General features: G+C 46.1%; 1 protein-coding gene and 1 pseudogene across 1 annotated transcript in view; both read left to right on the forward strand.

Annotated features, from left to right (window-relative positions):
• The window catches only part of LOC141182811 (gastrula zinc finger protein XlCGF66.1-like), a 257,706-nt gene extending 245,177 nt beyond the window's left edge, over window positions 1-12,529 (forward strand). The window contains exons 2-5 of the mRNA XM_073660934.1: window positions 11,551-11,700; window positions 11,830-12,009; window positions 12,084-12,207; window positions 12,291-12,529. Of these exons, the coding sequence (XP_073517035.1) occupies window positions 11,623-11,700; window positions 11,830-12,009; window positions 12,084-12,207; window positions 12,291-12,442 (534 nt within the window). The 5' untranslated portion in view covers window positions 11,551-11,622 and the 3' untranslated portion in view covers window positions 12,443-12,529. The remainder of the gene's footprint in view (window positions 1-11,550; window positions 11,701-11,829; window positions 12,010-12,083; window positions 12,208-12,290) is intronic.
• LOC141182814 (uncharacterized) overlaps window positions 1-22,594 on the forward strand; it is a 209,451-nt pseudogene that overhangs the window by 169,974 nt on the left and 16,883 nt on the right.

Raw genomic sequence — 22,594 nt, forward strand, 5'->3', positions numbered from 1 at the left:
TAAACAGTGGAAACCCCCCACAAGTGACACCATTTTGGAAACTAGACCCCTCAGGGAACTTATCTAGATGTGTGGTGAGCACCCTGAACCCCCAATTGCTTTACAGAAGTTTATAACATGGAGCCGTGAAAATAAAAAAAAATCACATTTTTTCCACAAAAATGATGTTTTAGCCCCAATTTTTTTATTTTCACCAATGTAAGAGGAGAAAATGGACCCCAAAAGTTGTTGTGCAATTTCTCCTAAGTACGCCAATACCCCATATGTGGGGAAAATGCAGTGTTTGGGCGCACGGCAGAGTTCAGAAGGGAAGGAGCACTGTGTGACTTTTTGAATGTAAAATTGGCTGGAATTGAGAGTGGACGCCATGTCGTGTTTGGAGAGCCCTTGATGTGCCTAAATAGTGGAAAACCCCCACAACTGACCCCATTTTGGAAACTAAACCCCTCAAGGCTTTTATCAAGAGGTATAGTGAACATTTTGAACCCAGAGGTACGACACAGAATTTGATGACATTAGGTCATCAAATTGAATAAGTTGTCATTAGTCTTGAGTGCAAGTGCTCGCTACTTGAGTTTGCATCGAGTACTCAGGTATTCACCATGTATCACGGGTGCTCGAGTGACATGCTCGAGTCCCCTCGCGCATGTTTCCACGGTTATTAGACACCCCAAAAAAATATGCAGGGATTGCTCGTGCAAGGCAGGCAATCCCCGCAAGTTTTTTTTGGCCACGAAACATATGGGGCGGAGACTCGAGCATGTCACTCGAGCACCCGCGATACTCAGTGCATACCCGAGCACCCGATGCAAACTCAAGTAGCAAGCACTTGCGCTCCACACTAGTCGACATATCGTCATCTTCTTTTTTTTTTTTACTTTTGAAGAAAATCCCAAGCCCAACCATAACCCTAGCCTAACCCCAACCTTAATCACAACCCTAACCCTAGAGTTTATTTTTTACGCCGTTTCTCGTGCGGTATAGGCGATTAGACGACTTTTTATTCTTCGGGTCGGTGCGATTACAGCGATACCAGAATCATATCGGGTTTTTATTATTGACAGCTGTCACACACTAAAAGACGCATTTTTTTGTAAAATCCAGTTTTTGCAGCACCATATTTTGAGAGCTATCATTTTTCCATATTTTGGCCCGACAGAGTCATGTGATGGCTTGTTTTTTGCGGCACAAGTTGACGTTTTTATTGGTGCCATTTTCAGGCACTTGACATTTTTTGATCGCTTTCTATTCCGATTCTTGGGAGGCAGAATAAACAAAAACCAGCAATTCCGGAATTATTTTTATGTTTTTTTTTTTATGCTGTTCCGCATGTGGTAAAATTGATAAGGTAGCTTTATTCTTCGGGTCAGTACGGTTACAGCGATATCACATTTATATAGTTTTTTTATGTTTTGGCTCTTTTACACAATGAAAGCTATTTTAAAAGAAAAAAACTTTTTTGCATCGCTTTATTCTGAGAGCTAGAACTTTTTTATTTTTCAGCTGATGGAGCTGTATGGCAGCTTGTTTTTTGCGGGACAAGATGACCTTTTCAGCGGTACCATTTTTATTTATATTCGTCTTTTTGATCGCGTGTTATTCCATTTTTTGTTTGGCGGTATGATGATAAAGCATTGTTTTTTGCTTCATTTTTTTTTTTTTTTTTTTTTACCGTGTTCACTAAAGGGGTTAACTAGTGGGACAGTTTTATAGGTCAGGTCGTTCCGGACGTGGCGATACCAAATATGTGTACTTTTATTGATTTTTTTTTTTTATTATCCATAATATTTATTGATGGGTACATTATATTTTTGCATTTTCTTATTGAGGGAGTTAATGTGCCGGGAGCGGTGTGGGACCTTTGGGGTGTGGTGCATGTGACGGGGTATGCGGCAGAGCAAGAAGAGACCACCGGACTAAGAATGATCCAATGGGATTTATTAAGGCAGGCAGCATACCAAATCAAAAATCCATGTTATTCCTAAGGTTCATAATAAGTCCACAATCACCGACGGGCATGAGGTCTTGCCGCAGCTAAGAGCCCCCACACTTCTTCCTCCAGAGATCTCCCAACACAACACTGGTCACGCATAAGTCCATTGTCTTGGGCTACCGGGAACAGCGCAAGGGTAGGGGAGCAGAGGTTTCCCCCCTTCTAGTCGATGGTTTAGGCCATGGCATGGCTCCGATGTGTCTATAAAGATGTGTACTGAGAGTTCTCTCCCTGCTTAAGAGACAATGGGGAGTCCTCTAGCGGTGTTGACACAAGCCCAAGTTAAATTATGGTTGAGGAACAAATATCTGGGAAAGAGCATGGGTATTTACATCACATCATGACATTTTATACAGAAATGCAGGACAGGGAAAACGATGTACCATGACAATTCCTTCCCCTGCAATTTTGTGTACGTACGAGGGACCTCTACAGGTCACTTGTTAAGTACACACAGGCAGGGCTGACCGGACTCAGGGCTCCTCCTGCCTGGACAGTCCATCTGCATTTTGGTGTTGGCTGCCTCTTCTATACTGTACTGTAAAGTTATAGGGTTGCAGAGCCAGGCTCCATCGTAGTAAGTGTCCATTGTCCCCAGAGGCTCTGTTCAGCCAAGTGAGGGGATTGTGATCAGTAACCACAGTGAATTCTCGTCCATACAGATACGGCTTTAGTTTCCGGAGGGCCCACACTATAGCCAGACATTCTTTTTCTACAGTTGCATAGGCCACTTCTCGGTCCAGCAGTTTCCTGCTGAGGTAGGCGACGGGGTGCTCGTCCCCCGCTGCATTCACCTGGCTGACTACAGCTCCCAATCCATAAGCAGAGGCGTCCGTCTGCACAATGAATCGCCTCTTGTAGTCCGGAGCAGCCAGAACAGGGTCACAGACCAGGGCGTCCTTCAGCCGGTTAAAAGCCTCCTCACAGGCTGGAGTCCAGATTACCAGCCTGGGCATCATTTTCTTGGTCAGGTCTGTAAGAGGCTTGGCCACAGTGCTAAAATGAGAAACAAATTTTCGGTAGTAGCTAGCAGTGCCCAAAAAAGCCATAACTTGTTTCTTAGTTTGGGGTACAGGCCAGTCTCTAATAGCCTGGATTTTTGCAGGTTCTGGACGGAGCTTCCCTCCCCCTACTCTATGCCCTAGGTACTGGACTTCACCCATCCCCAATTGACATTTATCAGGTCGAATGGTTAGGCCGACTGCAAGAATCAGGTCAAGAATAACGGCTACTTGATTCAGATATTCCTCCCACGTCTGGCTGAAGACGGCGATATCATCTAAGTAGGCACAAGCAAAGTTTCCACATCCCCGGAGGATGATCTACCATTCTCTGGAAGGTTGCCGGGGCATTTTTCATTCCAAAAGGCATGCTTAGAAATTCATACAGACCAAAGGGGGTTATAAAAGCGGACCGTCCTCTCCCTTCCTCCGTCAGAGGAATTTGCCAGTATCCCTTACTGAGATCTAAGGTAGTGACATATCGGGATCCAGCCATTCGGTCTAGAAGTTCGTCAATACGGGGCATTGGGTAAGGATCACTGACAGTATGGTCATTAAGTCGTCTGTAGTCCACACAAAATCAAGTACTCCCATCCTTCTTTGGTACTAACACCACAGGAGAGGCCCAAGGGCTATGAGAGGCCTGGATTACTCCCAGCTGTAACATCTCCTCTAGTTCGTGCTGCATGGTGTTTCGAACTGATTCAGGTACCCGGTAAGGAGCCTGTTGTATGGGACGGATACCCTGAGTGTCTACATGATGTTGGGTGATGGTGGTTCGACCTGGTTGAGATGAGAAAGCAGCCTGTCTCTGTTGAAGCACTCCCAGCATCTGGTCTTTCTGTAAGGGGTCCAGGTGATCTCCCAGAGGAACCTGTTCCACAATGGACGGGGCTCTCATGGCTTCCACGAGATCTGGTAGGGAGTCCTCTTCCTCGGGACCGTCTTCTGAAGCTAGCCGACAGCTTGCGATCATTGGAAGGTTCTGGTCGTGGTATTCCTTAATCATATTCACATGGACAGTCTTTTGTCTTAGTCCCTGATCATCTAGAGCAAGAAGGTAATTGGTGTCATTTAGTTTCTTGAGAACCCGGAAGGGACCCTCCCACATGGTCTGCAGTTTATTTTGTGGATGGGGAATAATCATGAAGACCGGTTGTCCTTCTACAAACTCCCAATAGCGTGCTTTACGGTCATACCAGGTCTTCTGTCGGGTTTGAGCCATATGCACATGACTCTGTGCGAAACTAGCAAGTTGAGCCAGGGTTTCTCGCAGCTTTAGGACATAAGGGACAACATGGGCTCCTGTATCTTCAACTTGCCCCGCCCAGTATTCATTGAGCAGAGTTAAGGGTCCTCGGACCTTTCTTCCATAGAGGAGTTCAAAGGAGGAAAACCCGGTGGACTCCTGAGGAACTTCCCGATAGGCAAACAAGAGATGGGGTAGGTACTTCTCCCAGTCTGAATCTCTGTCCGTGAAGGCCCTCAGCATATTCTTCAGAGTGCCGTTAAATCGTTCGCAAAGTCCATTTGTTTGTGGATGATACGGTGTCGTTCGAATCGCTCGTACTCCACAGGTGCGCCACAGACACTGGACTAGTTCTGACATGAACTGGGAGCCTTGGTCCGACAAGATCTCACTGGGAAATCCTACTCTGGTGAAAATGGTAACCAGGGCCTCGGCCTCCTTGGCTGCAGAAATACTGGACAAGGCCACAGCTTCCGGATATCGGGTGGCGTAGTCCACAACAGTGAGAATGTACTGCTTTCCTGATCTACTTGGCTTAGCTAGAGGCCCAATGATATCGACAGCTACACTTTGAAATGGCTCTTCTATGATAGGGAGTGGTTGCAGAGGGGCCTTTGGGTGATCTCCGGGTCGCCCTCTACCCTGACAGATATCGCAAGTTCGGCAGAAATGCGCCACTGCCTGAGAAATCCCTGGCCAATAGAAGGTTTGAGTCAATCGTCTCTCGGTGCGGGTTTTGCCTTGATGGCCAGCAGTAGGGATATCATGAGCAAGGTGTAGTAGGGGAATCCTGTATTTCTGAGGAACAATCATCTGTTTGTTACAAGTCCAGGGCTTATCTGGGGAGGCAGCATTGGTAACCTATACAAAAGTCCATTTTCTCGGATAATCCTTTCCCTGTTCTCCCCTAACTGCCCTGTCTCAGCTCGTGCTCTAAAACTAGCTAGGGTGGGGTCAGTATCGACCTCTTGTCGAAACTGAACTCTATCCCAGGTATCACTCACATTGTCCCCACAAGAAGAATCACTCACCGGCGGTGTCAGCGGTTCTGGTGGCCTCATTTCCATGGATGAGTTGTATGCGTCCCCATCTGCTGCTCTCTTGGCTTGACTTCTGGTTACCGCACCGACGAAGTGGCAATGCAGATGTCCCACATCATTTCCTAAAAGAACGTCTGCGGGGAGGCCGCTCATCACACCGACCACGCATTGTTTGGCCCCAAAGCCATAATCCAGGGTCACCCTCGCTCTTGGAATATATCTCTGGGTGCCTCCAGCCAATTCAATGGCAATTCCTGGTCCCTTTTGAATTGCTTCTGGCTGAAGTATGCGGGGATCGGCTATGGTGAGAAAAGCCCCAGTGTCACGGAAGCCGACAACCTTTTGGCCATCCAGCACGACCTCCTGTAGATGTTTGTGCTGACGGTCAGAAGAACAGGTGGCTGGGGCTCGCACCCCATAGACTCCCGGTATGGGAGCCAGAGTATCTGAGTCACTTGGCAAGTCGTCAGGGACTGAATCCAGCTCTTCTCCTGGTGAGGGTGTCTGTAGATAATGAACCGGCAAAGGCGGTCTGTAGCTGTCCTGCCTCCGAACACCTGGACATTGGAATTGCAGATGCCCAGGCTGCCCACATCTATAACATCTGTGCTCTGGGACTCTTCCTCCACGTCGTAGTCCCGAAGGCGGAGCGGGAGTAATGCGAGGCCCAGTCACACGAAGGTCACCATGAGTGGATGGTCTATTGGGATGGTGAGTATGGGAGGCCGAAGGACCATGGGCCGCCATCGTCAGGGGGCTGGTAGTTCTTTTCTCACTGAGTAGTAATTTTTTCCATTGAGGCTTGATGGTGAGAGCCTCATCCGCTAGAGCTGCAGCTTCCTCCACCGTGGCTGGTCTCCTTTCACGCACCCATTCTCGGATCTCAGCGGGACACTTGAAGTAAAACTGCTCTTTCAAGATGACCTGGAGGAAGGCTCCCCAAGTTAAGGCCTCCTCTCCCTCCAGCCAGCGATGACATATTTGTTTGAGTCTGTGGGCATACATCTTGAAGGACACCTCCTCATCACAGGCCAAAGTATGAAACTGGGTCCTATAAGTGTCTGGGGTCACAGCGTAGTGTTCCAGAATAGTCCGTTTAATGTCTGCATACTCACCGTCCCCCTGAGGGTCCATAGCTCTATAGGCTGCGGCAGCTCCACCCTCTAAGAGCCCCACCAGATGTCAGATTCGTTCCCTTTCTGGGACTTCCATTAATCAACACTGAAGCTCAAAGTCCTGGAAGAAGCCCTCAATGTCACCTGCAGCCTCCTGGAACGGCTTGAAATCTTTGCGGGACACTCTGGGCAGTTCCCTCATGGTGGGTGCTGGGGTTACAGTCTGTCTGGCGCTTCTAGCTGCTTCCAAAGCTATCTGCCTCTCCAGCAATGCCATCTCCTTAGCTCCTCGCATGACCTCCATCTTATAGTCTATGGAGACCTCCTCTCCCATCATTGCCATCTCCTCCTCGTACCACACAGCCCACTGACTTTTTTGGGTATTTACCTCTGCCTGTCGCCTTTCCTCCATTGGCTGTGGAGGTGCTTCCTCAGCGTCCTCTTGCAGGCGAACTCCTTCCAAAGCCTCAGTTAGCTGCTCCTTTGAGAGTCCCTTGTAGCTGACCCCCAGTTCACGGGCCTTTGTTTGTAAGCTCACCACAGTCCAGTTCTTGTACTCTGAGGCTCTGGTTCCAGCAGTTGATGGGCCGTTGTCCTCCATTCCTTCTGCTCTGATCCCACCGCTGCCAACCAGTTTGTGACGGGGTATGCAGCAGAGCAAGAAGAGACCACCGGACTTAGAACGATCCAACGGGATTTATTAAGGCAGGCAGCATACCAAATCAAAAATCCATGTTAGTCCTAAGGTTCATAATAAGTCCACAATCACCGACGGGCGTGAGGTCTTGCCGCAGCTAAGAGCCCCCACACTTCTTCCTCCAGAGATCACCCAACACAACACTGGTCACGCATAAGTCCATTGTCTTGGGCTACCGGGAACAGCCCAAGGGTAGGGGAGGAGAGGTTTCCCCCCTCCTAGTCGATGGTTTAGTCCATGGCATGGCTCCGATGTGTCTATAAAGATGTGTACTGAGAGTTCTCCCCCTGCTTAAGAGACAATGGGGAGTCCTCTAGCGGTGTTGACACAAGCCCAAGTTAAATTATGGTTGAGGAACAAATATCTGGGAAAGAGCATGGGTATTTACATCACATCATGACATTTTATACAGAAATGCAGGACAGGGAAAACGATGTACCATGACAGTGCAGTCTCAGTCTCGCTCGTATCCAGCCAGGGCAGCCTGGTTCATGAATCGGAAAATAGGAGGAACGATCCATCGTATCAGGGTTTGAACTTGAATAAAACATAGCTTTTATTGAGCCATTAAAAAATGCTGCTACCACCATAATAAGTCTTAGTGCACGCAAGGATCACAGCTGTCTCAACCTGCGCTTTTCGATGTGCTGTCTTAATCATGGTCTGTCTGAACTGTGGACTAGTGAGCATATAAAGGTAGGTTGTAATTAAAGATAATAGTTATCATGTGCTCACTAGTCTCTTTGGTCAGTATGATTAGCATAGACAAAAGTAAAATAAAAACGTTAGTGACACATATTATTACCCTCTAAAATTAATATCATTGACATGTAGAAAAAATAAAAATATTTGTGAAACAAATATAGAATAAATATAAAAACTAGCGATATACCATGTCCAAGGTGTAAAGAAAACTGTCATTAATATTGTAGTATTAGATCCTGCCTGAGATTTAAAAATCTCAAGAATTAAAAATCTGCTGGGATTTTACAACTCTGGAAATGTATGTGAAAAAGGAGATGATACCAAGGGGATTAAGGCTAAAAAAAAGTGGCCACAGCCCTGTATGATGAGACATTTCAAACAGAGTGGAACTGCATCCTTAGCGATTGTTCATTGACGTTGATGGGATTACCGTATTTTTCGGACCATAAGACGCACCGGACCATAAGACGCACCTAGGTTTTAGAGGAGGAAAATAATAATAAAAAAATTAAGCAAAAAATGTGTTCATGATGCACTTTTAAGGGGGAGGGGGTCTTCTGCTGACACTGGTATAGGGGTAATGTCCCCCAATTCTAACAATATCCCCCATCCTGGTATATATGCCCCCCCTTCCTTTTATACGTGGTCCCCATACCCATCCTTGTATGCCTGGCGTCCCTCCATCCTGGTATGCCTGGCATCCCTCCATCCCGGTATGCCTGGCGTCCCTCCATCCTGGTATGCCTGGCGTCCCTCCATCCTGGTATGCCTGGCGTCCCTCCATCCTGGTATGCCTGGCGTCCCTCCATCCTGGTATGCCTGGCGTCCCTCCATCCTGGTATGCCTGGCGTCCCTCCATCCTGTTATGCCTGGCGTCCCTCCACCCTGGTATGCCTGGCGTCCCTCCATCCTGGTATGCCTGGCTCCCCTCATCCTTATCCTTGTATGCGTGGCACCCCTCATCCTTATCCTGGTATGCATGGCACCCCTTATCCCTGTCCTGGTATGCATGGCACCCCTTATCCCTGTCCTGGTATGCATGGCACCCCTCATCCCTGTCCTGGTATGCATGGCACCACTCATCCCTGTCCTCGTATGCATGGCACCCCTCATCCTTATCCTGGTATGCATGGCACCCCTCATCCTTATCCTGGTATGCATGGCACCCCTCATCCTTATCCTGGTATGCATGGCACCCCTCATCCCTATCCTGGTATGCATGGCACCCCTAATCCCCGTCCTGGCATGCATGGCACCCCTAATCCCCATCCTGGTATGCATGGCACCCCTAATCCCCATCCTGGTATGCATGGCACCCCTCATCCTTATCCTAGTATGCATGTTCCCCCTAATCCGCATCATGCTGCACATAAAAAAATAAATAAACACTCCTACTCACCTCTCTTCTTACCTCCAGCGCTGCGTCCTGTCTGCCCGCACTGATCTCTCCATGTGAGCCATGTGAGCCGTGCATGGCGTCAATACCATGCGCGGCTCACAAGGAGAGATCAGCTGACGGAAGTCACTGCTCCCTGTGCGGGGAGCAGTGACTTCACTCTCCTTCATAGCCGGCACACAGCATAGCAGCGCTGCGGCTCCTGCTGCTGCTGGGCTATCGCGTGTGCCCGCTTATTAAAGGGCATGAATATTCACCCCCTCCCCACGCCCATGGGCGTGGAGAGAGGTTGAATATTCATGCCCTTTAACAGCGGGCACAGGCGATTCCGGCAGGAGCCGCAGTGCGGCTACGCTGTGTACCGCTATTAAGAAGCTTGAACATTCAGTGCTCTCCACCGCTGCATATCAAGCGCAGTATTCCATATGGGGAATTAATTAGGGCGAAACAAAATTGTATGGATAATACTTCTTTTGATATGGAAGCCAGTGAAGTTTGTGACAGATTGGCAAAAAGAGGTTATCCTGATTGGAATCTTATAAAATCATACAAAATGGTATCGAGCCTAGAACGTAAGGATCTTCTCAAAAATAAGGAGCGAAAAAAAGATTTGGGATGTGAAACTTCCAGTGTAACATTCCCTACAACTTATAGTCCGCAGTATAACAAAGTGGTGTCCATTATAAAGAAATACATACCAATGTTACACCAGGATCCGGGACTTAATACAATTCTTACCAAGGATATTGGGTTTGTGGCTGTGGTACCACCCTGTCCCCCAGTCTTTTCCTGAGTGAAGAGCATAGACATTCTCAATCTACTACCTGGTTAAACCTTAGTGTTTTTTTCAAATGCGGAGCGAGCCGCTGTAAAGCGTGTTCACACACAGTGAAAAAGGATACGTTTACCTCACTGCATAATAATCGTATACACAAAACACATGACTTTATTAATTGCAGCACACCCTGGCTTATATACCTTGTTGAATATATTACATGTAAGATCCAATACTTTGATTGTACTACCGGCCCTTTAATACTACGGATTAGAGGACACATATCTGATGCGGTTAATCCTTTGGCCACAAATATTTCAGCAGCGTCAACACACTTCCCAACGTTCCATAAATGAGAAGTTTCAGCACTGAAATTTCAAGGCATAGAAAGAGTGTATAGACCTATCCGGGGGGGAGACCATAGACGCAAACTGCTAAATAGGGAACCATATTGGATTTTTATGTTAGAAACCCGAGTACCCTTTGGATTGAATCTCAGGCAGGATCTAATGCTACAATATTAATGACAGTTTTGTTCACACCTTGGACATGGTATATCGCTAGTTTTTATATTTATTCTATATTTGAATCACAAATATTTTTATTTTTTCTACATGTCAATGATATTAATTTTAGAGGGTAATATGTGTCACTAACATTTTTATTTCATTTTTGTCTATGCTAATCATACTGACCTCAGAGACTAGTGAGCACATGATAACTATTATCTTTAATTACAACCTACCTTTATATGCTCACTAGTCCACAGTTCAGACAGACCATGATTAAGACTGCACGTCGAAACGCATAGGTCGAGACAGCTGTGATCCTTGTGTGCACTAAGACTTATTATGGTGGTAGCAGCATTTTTTAATGGCTCAATAAAAGCTCTGTTTTATTCAAGTTTATATCCTGATACGCTGGGTCATTCCTCCTATTTTCTGATTTTAATATCTGCTTTTTTTTATGGAGTTTTTCTTGTATTATAGGAAAGCCTAAGGTCAGAAATAAACCCCATAAAACACTGTACATGGAGACTTTGGTATCAAATAACTCCTGTCTTTGTGTTCTTACAAACAAGCTTTTATTAATGCCTCAAACTTCTGGGTGTGAATCAGACCTGAGATCTAACGTGATAGAAGATGACAGTCCGGTAAAGACGGGAAACATATAGACTTCCGGTGGAGATGTAGTCAGTGACGGACTCTGGCCAAATATGTTTATAGAGCTGTAGTAGAAGATGAAGATTTCATCCTCATCATGAAGTAGTTATTTCTCATGTCACGTGTAATGAATATCTGCTGCAGTATTGCTAATGCCTATTCCAGTGTCGGAAAATGAGATGAGAATTAGCTTTATGGAAGGTGGGTCTATGAGAAACGTGTTCACTTGCAGATTCTGAGGAAGAAACTGCTTGTTGTCTGTGGCCTAAAATGTATAGGTTTTATTACTAGATGTAAAGAAGAAAACTAGATACTGTAAAACATAAATCTCCTCAAATGTTTCCCTTATGTCCAGTAATTGTATTATTACACAGGATTTTTATGATGTTACATAGGCTCATCATCTTCTCATTCAGGTCTCTACAATATCAGATCCTCTCAGTGAATTTCTTCTATATAAGAGAATTTTCCTGATTTACCCATCAAAGATGGATATGGACAGAGACAAGATGGCGGAGAGGATATTACACCTCACCCCAGAGATCCTCTTCCGTATTACTGGAGAGGTGAGAGATTCTGATGACGTCACATTACATCATTCTTATATATGGGAATAACAGATGGACAGAACTGGAGAGGTGAGGACTCTGGAAATGTCTGTAGTGAGATTTATTAAGGTGTTTCTCCATTATCAGGATTACACAGTAGTGAAGAAGACCTCTAGTGAGCGGCGTCAGCACCCTGTGTCTGAGGGATGGGAAAGACCCCTGAGCCCAATCACGGGGCCTCCACCTCACCCTCTGATATATGAGGACATCAATGACCAGAAGATCCTAAATCTCTCCTACAAGATGATTGAGCTGCTGACTGGAGAGGTGACACTGCTGGGACATTATACAGTAACACTATGAAGGGATCAGGGGGATGACTGTATCATTGTATGTGTCAGGTTCCTATAAAATGTCAGGATGTCGCTGTCTATTTCTCCATGGAGGAGTGGGAGTATTTAGAAGGACACAAAGATCTGTACAAGGACGTCATGATGGAGGTTCCCCAGCCCCTCACATCACCAGGTAATAGACAGGACTGAATACACATGGCCTATAATTGTCTATATGTAAAGAATGAATTCAGTCCCTGTATTTGCTTCCTCTAGATCTATCCAGTAAGAGGACAACACCAGAAAGATGTCCACGTCCTCTTCTTCCACAGGACTGCAAACAAGAACATCCCAATATTCCTCAGGATCATCAGGTAGATGAGAGAAGGTGTCATGAGATCTCCCCTATGATGTGTAGACGGCTGTGAAGGTCTTGTGTTCAGTCTTGATTTATCCACCAGAATTATATGGTTTATACTTGTATAATGAGAATGGTGAAGATGGCTGGATTAGAGCTGATCGTTAGTGATGAGCGAGTGTATTCGTTACTATTCGCTATACGCACGGATAGTACGGTATTTGGGTTGCTAGTTATATTGCTAGTATTTGTGTACTCGCTTCGCTATATTCGGTTGTCCCGCCCTGCAGTATTGGCGCCTCCTTTGCAGCCACTAAACATGCTGGGCTTCTTAACCAATCACAGTAATGCCGCAGACATCTTGGTTGTGACATTACTGTGATTGGCTGGCCACCCAGAGTCATAGGGTCTATTTAAGCCCTGCTGCCGCCGCCCTTTTGTGCACATTGCGTCTGGAGCCTGCATTCTATAAGCATAGGAAGAGATCGCTGAGCTGCTAGGGAGAGTGTTTAGGCCTCTTGATAAAACAAAAGCCCTTTTAAGGACTACCTGCAATGTATACTAGTTATGTATTTAAAGGAGCCGCTCACTAGCTCTATAATACCACCAAAAAATAGCTCTTTTCAGAGCTGAAGACACACAACAAAGTCATAGTACAAGGAGGGAGAGATTGTGTGTTCTTCCAGTGTCAATTTTAAAACAGCTCTTGTCAGAGGCAAAGCAATATTTTTCCAGCACACACAGAAGGAGCATTTTGTGCTGCCCTTTTTTTAGCACTGATCTTTTTTCCCTGCTGTTTTCAGGGGTCAGTGCCTACCTTTTGTCCATATTAGTCCACTTAAAAAAGCGTTTTGTGCCCTACACAAAGCAGTAGTCCAAACATTTCCTACTGCCTGCTACAAAGCATGCACCAGGCCATTTTAACCACTATTTTGGGGTGTCAGCCTGCCTTCTGTCCATGTTAGTCCACTTAAAAAATCATTGAATCATTGAGTGCCCTACACAAAGCAGTAGTCCAAACATTTCCTAATGCCTGCTACAAAGCATGCACCAGGCCATTTTAACCACTATTTTGGCTGTGACAGCTAGCTTGGATTGTGCCATCAACATCTGAAAATCTGTCAACAAAACCCAAAATGCCAAAAAAGCCTGTTGTTAAGGGACGTGGACGTGGTGCGCGAGAAGGCACTCTGTCTGTGTCAGGTTAGAAGAAGTTTGATGCATCCACTATGTTCCTGGAAAAATTTCCCGGTCTGGATTTTAAACGTGTGTGGAAGCCAGAAGAGCGAGAGCAGATTCTGTCTTGGATAGCAGACAAGGCCTCTACGCATTTGTCAAGCAGCAACAAATCTTCCACGACCACACAGTCTACTGTGGATACACAGAAGACTGGCCCATCCAATCCTGAAGCTGGTTCTCCTTCCTCCAACCATTATCAGTCACAGGAGACATATGACCCCAAGCTTAGCCACTCCGAGGATCTGTTTGGTACGTATGCTTTGGTTGGCTTTGGACTATCACCGTGCAGCATTGAAGAGGGACAAGAGAAGGTGGCGTGCGTTGATGCTCAAATATTTGAGGATCTACGGCCAGAAGAAAGCCACTTGGCGGAACGTCATTTTTTGTCTCCAGAGGTGGAGGCTAATGATGAGACACAGTTGCTATCAAGTCAGCCTACAATGTCAACTGGGAAGAAGGATTATATGGAAGACGAGGTAGTCGATGATGAGTCCACTGATCCGACCTGGACCGTTGGCATGCATAGCCATGACAGCAACACAGAGGAAGATGGATATGTAGCACCAACTCAGGCACCAAGGGGTCGTGATTTGCCCTGAGTGAGAACTGGGTCAACTGTTCCCTAGAGCACCCTCACTGTGCGCCAAGTCAGGGCAAGGGGGCGTTCAGCTGCTGTATGGAATTTTTTTTCAGAAAGTCCTTCAGAGAAAAACATTGTAGTCTGTAGCATCTGGCATACCAAGTTGAGCAGAAGCCAGGGCAAAGGCAACCTACATGCTCACCATCCAAGGCTCAAGTTCGATGCTTGAAAACCTTCTATTCAGGAGACATAAATACAAAACAAAAATCTAGGGTGGGAAGACATCAGCCCACCACCAGGATATAGCAGTACTACCGGACTAAGGTACCCTGAAGGAAAAGCCCCTCCAGAGATGGGCCGCCTTCCGGGCACCCAGTCTTTCATACTCCAGAAAACGTACCTTCACCAGGTCACCTACGATGTTCCTCCAAACTTCATCTACACTGAGGATTTTACTCTGCATCGAAACTAAAACTTGTGCGTTCCACGTGAAATACCTCACCACTACACTTACTATGAATGAAATGGTTCGGTCCCTTCTCCCAAGGTCTCCGAACGCTCCATAGGCCCACTTGGCATAGGACAGAGTAGCCAGCCGCGGCCAACCAATGGAAACTCCCACCCTGTTGTACACCTCTGTATTAAAGGGGCAATGAAGTATGAAGTGATTCATGCTTTCCAGTATGTTAGCACAAGCCTCATGGGGGCAGCGCTAAGTCAAGTCCCAGTACTTCTTGGGGATCCTGCTAGAATTTAACAAACTCATCCCAACCTCCAGATCCCGACTTGGGCAGTCCTTGAGTACCAATGGACTATGAAAATGAGAAAGCAAGACCCTCCTACCAAGGAGTTTCCTCGGGAGGGCCCTCACTTCCTACATTCCCAGACCCCACCGGTGGATCAATTTCAGAGCCGGGGTAACATAAGCAGGGAGATGCCCATGCAGTGTGCGAAGATCCATCAATCTTCCCCCTGTCTCCCATTCCTGGAAGAAAGGCTGAAACCATCCTTTGCAGGATAATACCCACGGAGGAGCCCTCTTCTTCCAGAGGTTTGCCACGTTAACTTTCAAGAAGGTGTTCACTAGGAACACCACGGAGCTCACCATATCCAACCACCCTAGTCTCCTTGTGCGGTAAGTGACCTCCCGCTTGACTAGGTTCAGTCTATTCCCCCATAACATCTGGAAGAACAGACTGTAGACCCGTGTCCAAAGAGGCTCTGGCAAGACACAGATGCTGCCTAGGTAGATTAGCAAGGGGAGCAGGAAAGCTTTGCACAGGCCAACCCTTTCCCTTAGGGTCAGACCAACCCTTCCATTGGTCCACTCTTTGGGCGACATCTTTTGATTCTGCCTTCCCAGTTTTTCATGGGGTAATCACCCTGGCTGAATTCGGTGCCCAGAACTTTGGCGTGTTCTTGGTGTTTGGGGAGGGTGTCCGGAAGATCAAACCCCGGATATCCGCCTCCCAGTCAGAGACTTTCACACTTATCCTGGTTGACCTTGGACCCGGATGCCTCCGAGTAGCGCTCCACTTCTGACATCACCACTATTGCCTCCTCTTGCGAAGAAACAAAGACGGTGACATCGTCCGCGTAGGCCACCCCTCAGGATAGACTCCGGCACCGCCCTGCCCATCCGCACCCCTGCCAACGATCCACAATCGATCCTTCTGAGAATGGGATCAACTGCAAAGGCGTAAAGCAAAGGGCTAAGAGGACAGCCCTGACGGACACCAGATCCTACCCTGAAAGTTTGTCCAATCCACACATTTACCAGAGGGAAAGTCTCAGCCCCTGCATACAAGGTCTTAAGCCAGTCCACAAACCCTCCAGGCAGACCATACCTCAAGAGTGAACCAGAGGTACTCATGGTTAACCCTATCAAAGGCTTTTGCCTCATCCAGGGTCAGCAAGAACCCCTACCAAAGGCCTGCCCTGCCTTGCTCCATGGCCTCTTGGACAACAAGAACAGCAGTAAAAGTTCTACGGCCAGGAACGCAACAGTGCTGAGCCTTCGAAAGGAGCCAAGTTGCAAACTTCACCAGCCTGTTGAAAAGTATCTTAGCCAAAATCTTCCTGTTCACATTGAGAAGTGCTATGGGATGCCAATTATCAATGCGTGACGGATCCTTAGCCTTCGACAAAATGATCAAAGCTGACCTCCTTAATGATCTCGGCAGAGTGCCCGAGGAGAGACACTCATTAAACACCTGAGTCAAGAGAGGGACTAAATAGTCCCTAAAGGTCCTAAAGTACTCGGATGTTAAGCCATCTTGACCTGGTGACTTTTTGGGTCTAAGCCCATCGATCGCCAGTCTCGTTTCCGCTTCAACTTTGAGTACTGCACACACCTCGTGAACAGTGATCAGGCTATTATCAGCATAACCATCCCGCATCTGTGTCTCTTGAAACAATCACTGCATAATCTCAAAGAGGAAGCTTTGAGTGCCCAGCATGTTGGTATGGAGCCAGATTTCCCAATGGGTGTTACTACCCAGCCCACTCAATATTCTGAGGCAACAATGGGTGATGAGGAGGAAGATGAGGAGGGAGAGGACTTGTTTTTCTGTGCTACCGAGGGGACTTGTAATGCTACAGAGTGGACACCCAACACAAGGTTCATGTCTGTCCAGGCTGGATGGGCTGGAGAGGAGAACGAGGAGGTGGAGGAGAAGGCGAGTCAGCATGAGGAGAGGATGGGTACTTTTGGGGACACAGAGCATTTGCCTTTTTGCAGCTTGGCCCACATGGCAGAGTTCATGTGTAAGTGTCTGTGGCAAGACCCTCACGTGATTCACATTTTATCCAACAACCTATACTGCTTGGCCGCCTTTCTCGATCCACGGTACAAGGAGAAATTTCCTTCTCTCCTTTTGGAGTCACCAAAGAGTTTTACAATGGAATCGTTCAAGAGGGCCGTTGTAGATCAGTTGCTGAAAACGTCACCCTCATACAATGCTGGTGACAGAGGTACCAGCTCTTTTCTACACCAAGGGATAATGGGGAGAGACACGAACATCAGCTCCAATGGAGGTGGAGGAAAATGTGCACAAATTGGGCTATTTTCAGTAAATCAGCACAACAGCAAGGGCTATTTGTGCCTGTAACAATGCCAAGGAGGGATAAGTTGCAGAAGATGCTCAAGGGTTACTTAAGTGACCATACGTGTGTCCTTTCTGACGCTTCAGTTCCCTTTAATTATTGGGTGTCTAAACTGAACACTTGGCTCGACCTCTCCTTATATGCCTTGGAGGTGTTGGCCTGCCCGGCTGCTAGTGTGGTGTCTGAGCCTGTTTTCAGTTCCGCTGGGGCAATCATCACTGATAGGCGCACACGCCTCTCCACGGAAAATGCAGAGTGGATTTACTCTTGCCTAGGATGACCTCTCCGAGCGGTCCTAGACGCTGGAGTTTCCCGCCTTCACCGGACAGGAACGAATCAGATGCTCCTTACTACCACAGTAAAAACAACTCCCCTCGGCTCGGCGTGCTTCTTGGCGAGACTTGACCATCTTGGTCTGGTCGATCTGCATGGGTTCGGGCGAGCGTGCCCGGGGAGTTGCTGGTTGGGAGGCAGGTTTCTGGAAAACAGAAGCAAGATGGGGAAATCTTCTCTCCCGGGTAGTCTCCTTAGCTCGTTCCAGGAAACGGATGTCAATCCAGGTAGCTTGTGACACCAGGTCATGCAGGGTGGTAGGAATGTCCCGGCCAGCTAGCTCGTCCTTCCTCCGTCCGGAAAGACCCTCCCAGAAGGTGGACACCAGGGCCTAGTTGTTCCAGGCAAGCTCAGATGTGAGGGTACGGAACTGTATGGCACACTGGCCCACGGTGAGACTCCCTTGGCGGAGACAGAGCAATGAGGAGGCAGTAGAAGTCCTTCGTCCAGGCTCATCGAAGACCTTCCGGAAGGTAGTGAGGAAAGCCGGAAGATCTGACACCAGGGGATCCCCTCTCTCCCATAAAGGGTTTAGCCATGCCAATGCTTCCCCGGTGAGGTGAGACATGATGAACGCCACCTTGGCCCAGTCGGAGGGAAACTGATGTGCCAGGAGTTTAAAGTGCAGCGTGCACTGGTTCAGAAAACCCCGACATAAGACGGGGTCACCCCCAAAACGAGCCGCAGAGAGCCGGGGTCCAGAGCTGGATGCCATGGCACCAGTAGGCTGAGGCGCCGCCAGAGCGGGTGCCGCTCGGCTCGAGGCGGACACAGGTGGGACGGACAGCATGTCCAGGCGGGAGTTGACAGACCGCAGGTAGGTCAGGATGGTTTCCTGTTGGGATCTCTGATGAGAAACCTCCTGGTACAGGTCAGCAAGCGAAGGAGCCTGGGGGCCACCGGGTTCCATGGCCCGTGCAAACCCGGGAGTGAGCGTGCGCGGGCGCCCTAAGCACAGAGCCAGGGAAGCTGCGTGCACCAGCAGCAGCTGCAGAGAGGCCGGAAGACGGAGCAGGACCGCGGCGGTAAGGGGGACGGCGTCTCTGCCTGGCAGGGGGCAGAGACTCCGATGCTACAATATATGGGGGCACTACACTGTATGGGGGCACAATGTGTGGGCATTAAACTGGCAGATTTGCAATTCTCCAGAAAAAGCCTGAAGTGGATGTTACAAAATAGTCACTGTAGCTGTAGATGAATTCATTGAGAGGTGCAATTTCTACAATGGGGTTACTTTTGGGGTTTTTCTGCTGTTCTGACACATTCAGGGCTCCGCAAATGTCGCCCGCAAACTATTCTAGCAAAATCTGTGCTCCAAAAGCCAAATAGCTCTCCTTTCTTCTCAGCCCTGACGTGTGGCCTAAAAACAATTTCTGATGACATATGGGGCTCACCGTGTTCGGAAGAAATTGTGCGATAAATTATGGGGTCCATTTTCACCTATTAACCCTTGTGTACATGAAAATTTGCAGCAAATACAATAATTATATTTTTACCACTAAAATGTCATATTTCCATGTTTCAGTGTTATAAAATTCTGTGAGGCACCTATGAGTTCAAAACACTCACTATACCCCTAGATTAATTCCTTAGGCAGTAAATTTTCAAATATGTGGTCACCTCAGGGGGTTTCTGCTGCTTTCGCATGTCAGGGGCTCTCCAAATGCGATGTGGCATTCACAATTTATTCCAGATAAATAGCACTTTTTCCTTTCCTAGCCCTGCCATGTGCCCAAACAGAAGTTTTTGACCACATATACGGTATCATCACGTTCAGAATAAATTATGTAACAAATTATGGGATCCATTTTCAACTATTATCCATCGTGAAAATTACAGATTTGGGGCTAAAACAATATTTTCGTGAAAAAAATTAAAATTTTCCATATGACGACCTAATGTTATCAAATTATGTGTAGTACCTGTGTGTTCAAAATGCTCACTGTACCCATGGATAAAATCCTTGAGGGGTGTAGTTTCCAAAATGGGGTCACTTGTTGGGCTTTTCCACTGTTTAGGCACATCAGGGGCTCTCCAAACGTAAAATGACACCCGCAGACTATTCCATCAAAGTCTGCATTCCAAAACGTCACTCCTTCCTTTCTGAGCCCTGCCATGCGCCCAAACAATTAGTTTTCCTCTATATATGGGGTATCAGCGTACTCGAGAGATTGAACAACAAATTTTGGGCTTCAATTTCTTCTGTTACCTTTGTGAAAACAAAGAAATTTGGGGCTAAAATTACATTTTTGTTGAAAAAGTTGAATTTTTTATCTTCACTGCACTACGCTCTAAACTTCTGTGAAGCACCTGGGGGTTCAATGTGATCAACACATATCTAGATGCATTCCATGAGGGGTGTAGTTTCCAAAATGGGGGGACTTATGGGGGGTTTCAACTATTTTTAGACACATCACAGGCTCTCCAAACGCAACATGGTGTCCGGTCTTATTTCCAGCCATTTTTGCTTTCAAAAAGTCAAACAATGCTCCTTCCCATCCGAACCCTGCCGTGTGCTTAAACAGTGGTTTTCCCCCACATATAACATATCTGCATGCTCAGCAGAAATTGCACAACACATTTTGTGGTCCATTTTCTATTATTAGCCTTGTGAAAATAAAAAAAATTTGGGTCTGAAGTAAAATTCATGTGAAAAAAGTTAAATGTTTACTTTTTCCTTCCATGTTGCTTCAGTTCCTGTGAAGCATGTGACATAACTCTGATTTAAGGGCATAAGAATTCAAAGTTTGAAAATTGCTTAATTTTTGCCAAATTTCCATTTTTTTACAAATAAATGTAAGTCATATCAAATAAATTTTACCACTATCGTGAAGTACAATATGTCACTAAAAACAATCTTTGAATTAGTAAGATCCATTGAAGTGTTCCAGGGATATTGCCTCATAAAGTGACACTGGTCAGAATTGTAAACTTTGGCTTGGTCAATAAGGTCAAAATTGTCTCTAAGGGGTTAAACAACTCTCTTTAGTGCGATCATACAACATACAAGCCTCTGATTGCTCAGGTAATGCACTGTACTACTGTAGTGCTGTGTATCATCACTGCCTGACATGTAATACTAACAGCCCCATACACGAGATAAGTGTTGGCTGAACGGTCATTTGGCCGACGGCTATCTCTCCCAACTCCCCCATACACACAAATATTCCAGCTTTTTTGTGATCTGTATGAGGGTCGCCTCAAGACTCCTCTAGTGGAGGATTTTCTACAGGAAGAACAAACAGATTAACATGTGAAATTCAGGATGCCAGATCCTTCTCTGCCCTGACATCATCTGCCAGGAGGCCCCCAAATACATTATATAGTCAACCAAACCCCCCGAAATCAGTGCTTTCATTCAACTTCAGTCTAATGTGCTTATATTTGACCACATAGCGGTACATTAAATGGGTACTGCCAAATTACATAGACATTCAAAAAGACATTATTTATTAATAGAACTTTACAAAGACAAAAATATATTAAAATTCAAGAGGAGGGGATACAAGACAGTGTGACACCTCACCCAGTATAAATTAGAAATGGTACCCCTGAGTATGTCACAATTGCAAAAATTTATGTGATATAAAAATAATAAATAATTTATATCGTAGCCACCAAGTGGATAGTATATAACATGTGGTTCTATTACAACATATTCCTAGTGCAATGAAATATATAAAAATTAATCAGACCCACAATGGTACCAGTTCAATAGATCATGCACTACTAAAGTAGTTTAAGGAACAAAAAAAACAGAATTAAATCTATAAGGAATATGTATATATTAATAAGTAAATGCTTATAATACAGCATATAAATAAATGCATAAAGTGCCTTGCGTGCAATAGACATACCAGCTAAAAAGCTGAAGGGGTTAAAAGAACTACCATATAGAAATATAAGAGCATAGATACTTGTATAGGATTAGTACCTAGGATAGTAGCAGCCACTGGGTAGGCGGAAGCCCCGACGCACGTTTTGCACCTGCTTCTTCCTGGGGGCGTGTGTTTTAGTCTAATGTGTTTGGAGGTGTGTTAATGTGTTAATAGACTTTCGTATATTGCAGGCCCAGACACCATTATTAGGCATTTAAGTATCGTAGTAACTAGGCAGCCCTATACTATTGAGTACTTAGGGAGGAGGGGCACTGAGCCGAACTCTGTCAAACCTTCTTAGATGCCATGTTTGCATTTTACAGCAGCAAGTGGTTAGACTGCCAAGGTTGGTGTAGCAGCCGCACCTGTGCCATCCCTGCGGTGTACATCTGTTCTGGTGCTCAAAAGACTTAATTTCTTTTAAAACAAATGTTTAACATGTGTCTCGTGCTTTTTTGCATGTTTTTTTCTTATTACAAGAATTGGAAATGTATGTGAAAAAGGAGATAATACCAAGGGGATTAAGGCTAAAAAAAATGGCCACAGCCCTGTATGATGAGACATTTCACACAGAGTGGAACTGCATCCTTAGTGATTGTTCATTGAAGTTGATGGGTTAATACTGAAATATGAGGAGCTGGAACTTACTTTTTATTTCTGTTTTTGTATCCAATCCTCATTGGAAACATTTGTGCACAACAAGGATTTCACTAGCCATAATGAGAAACTGAAAGCTAACTTAGGGAAGATGGAAGATTTTATTCTGAACATCCACAAAATACATCTACTAGCATGCCAAAAAACAGAGGAAGGGGGGCCACAAACACAAGCGGAAACAGATATACCACCCGGAACAGAAACCGCCGCTATTAGAGCTATCGATTTTGGAATTTGACCAGTTTTGTGTTATCAGAGGAACAATTATCACTTTTAGCGAAAAGCCTAAGTTTTGCCCCTACCAACGAGTTTGCTGTATTTAGAGCAATTTTGGATGTTAATATACTGGCGCGGACCCTTACTGTGAAATGTCATTTTGATAGCTCTGATAATGATGTTGAAAATATTACTGATGTTGCAACAGTTAGTT

This window comes from Phyllobates terribilis, unplaced genomic scaffold (genome assembly GCF_046119375.1).
Source record: "Phyllobates terribilis strain yellow unplaced genomic scaffold, ASM4611937v1 Scaffold_36__1_contigs__length_13169755, whole genome shotgun sequence".
NCBI lineage: Eukaryota > Metazoa > Chordata > Amphibia > Anura > Dendrobatidae > Phyllobates > Phyllobates terribilis.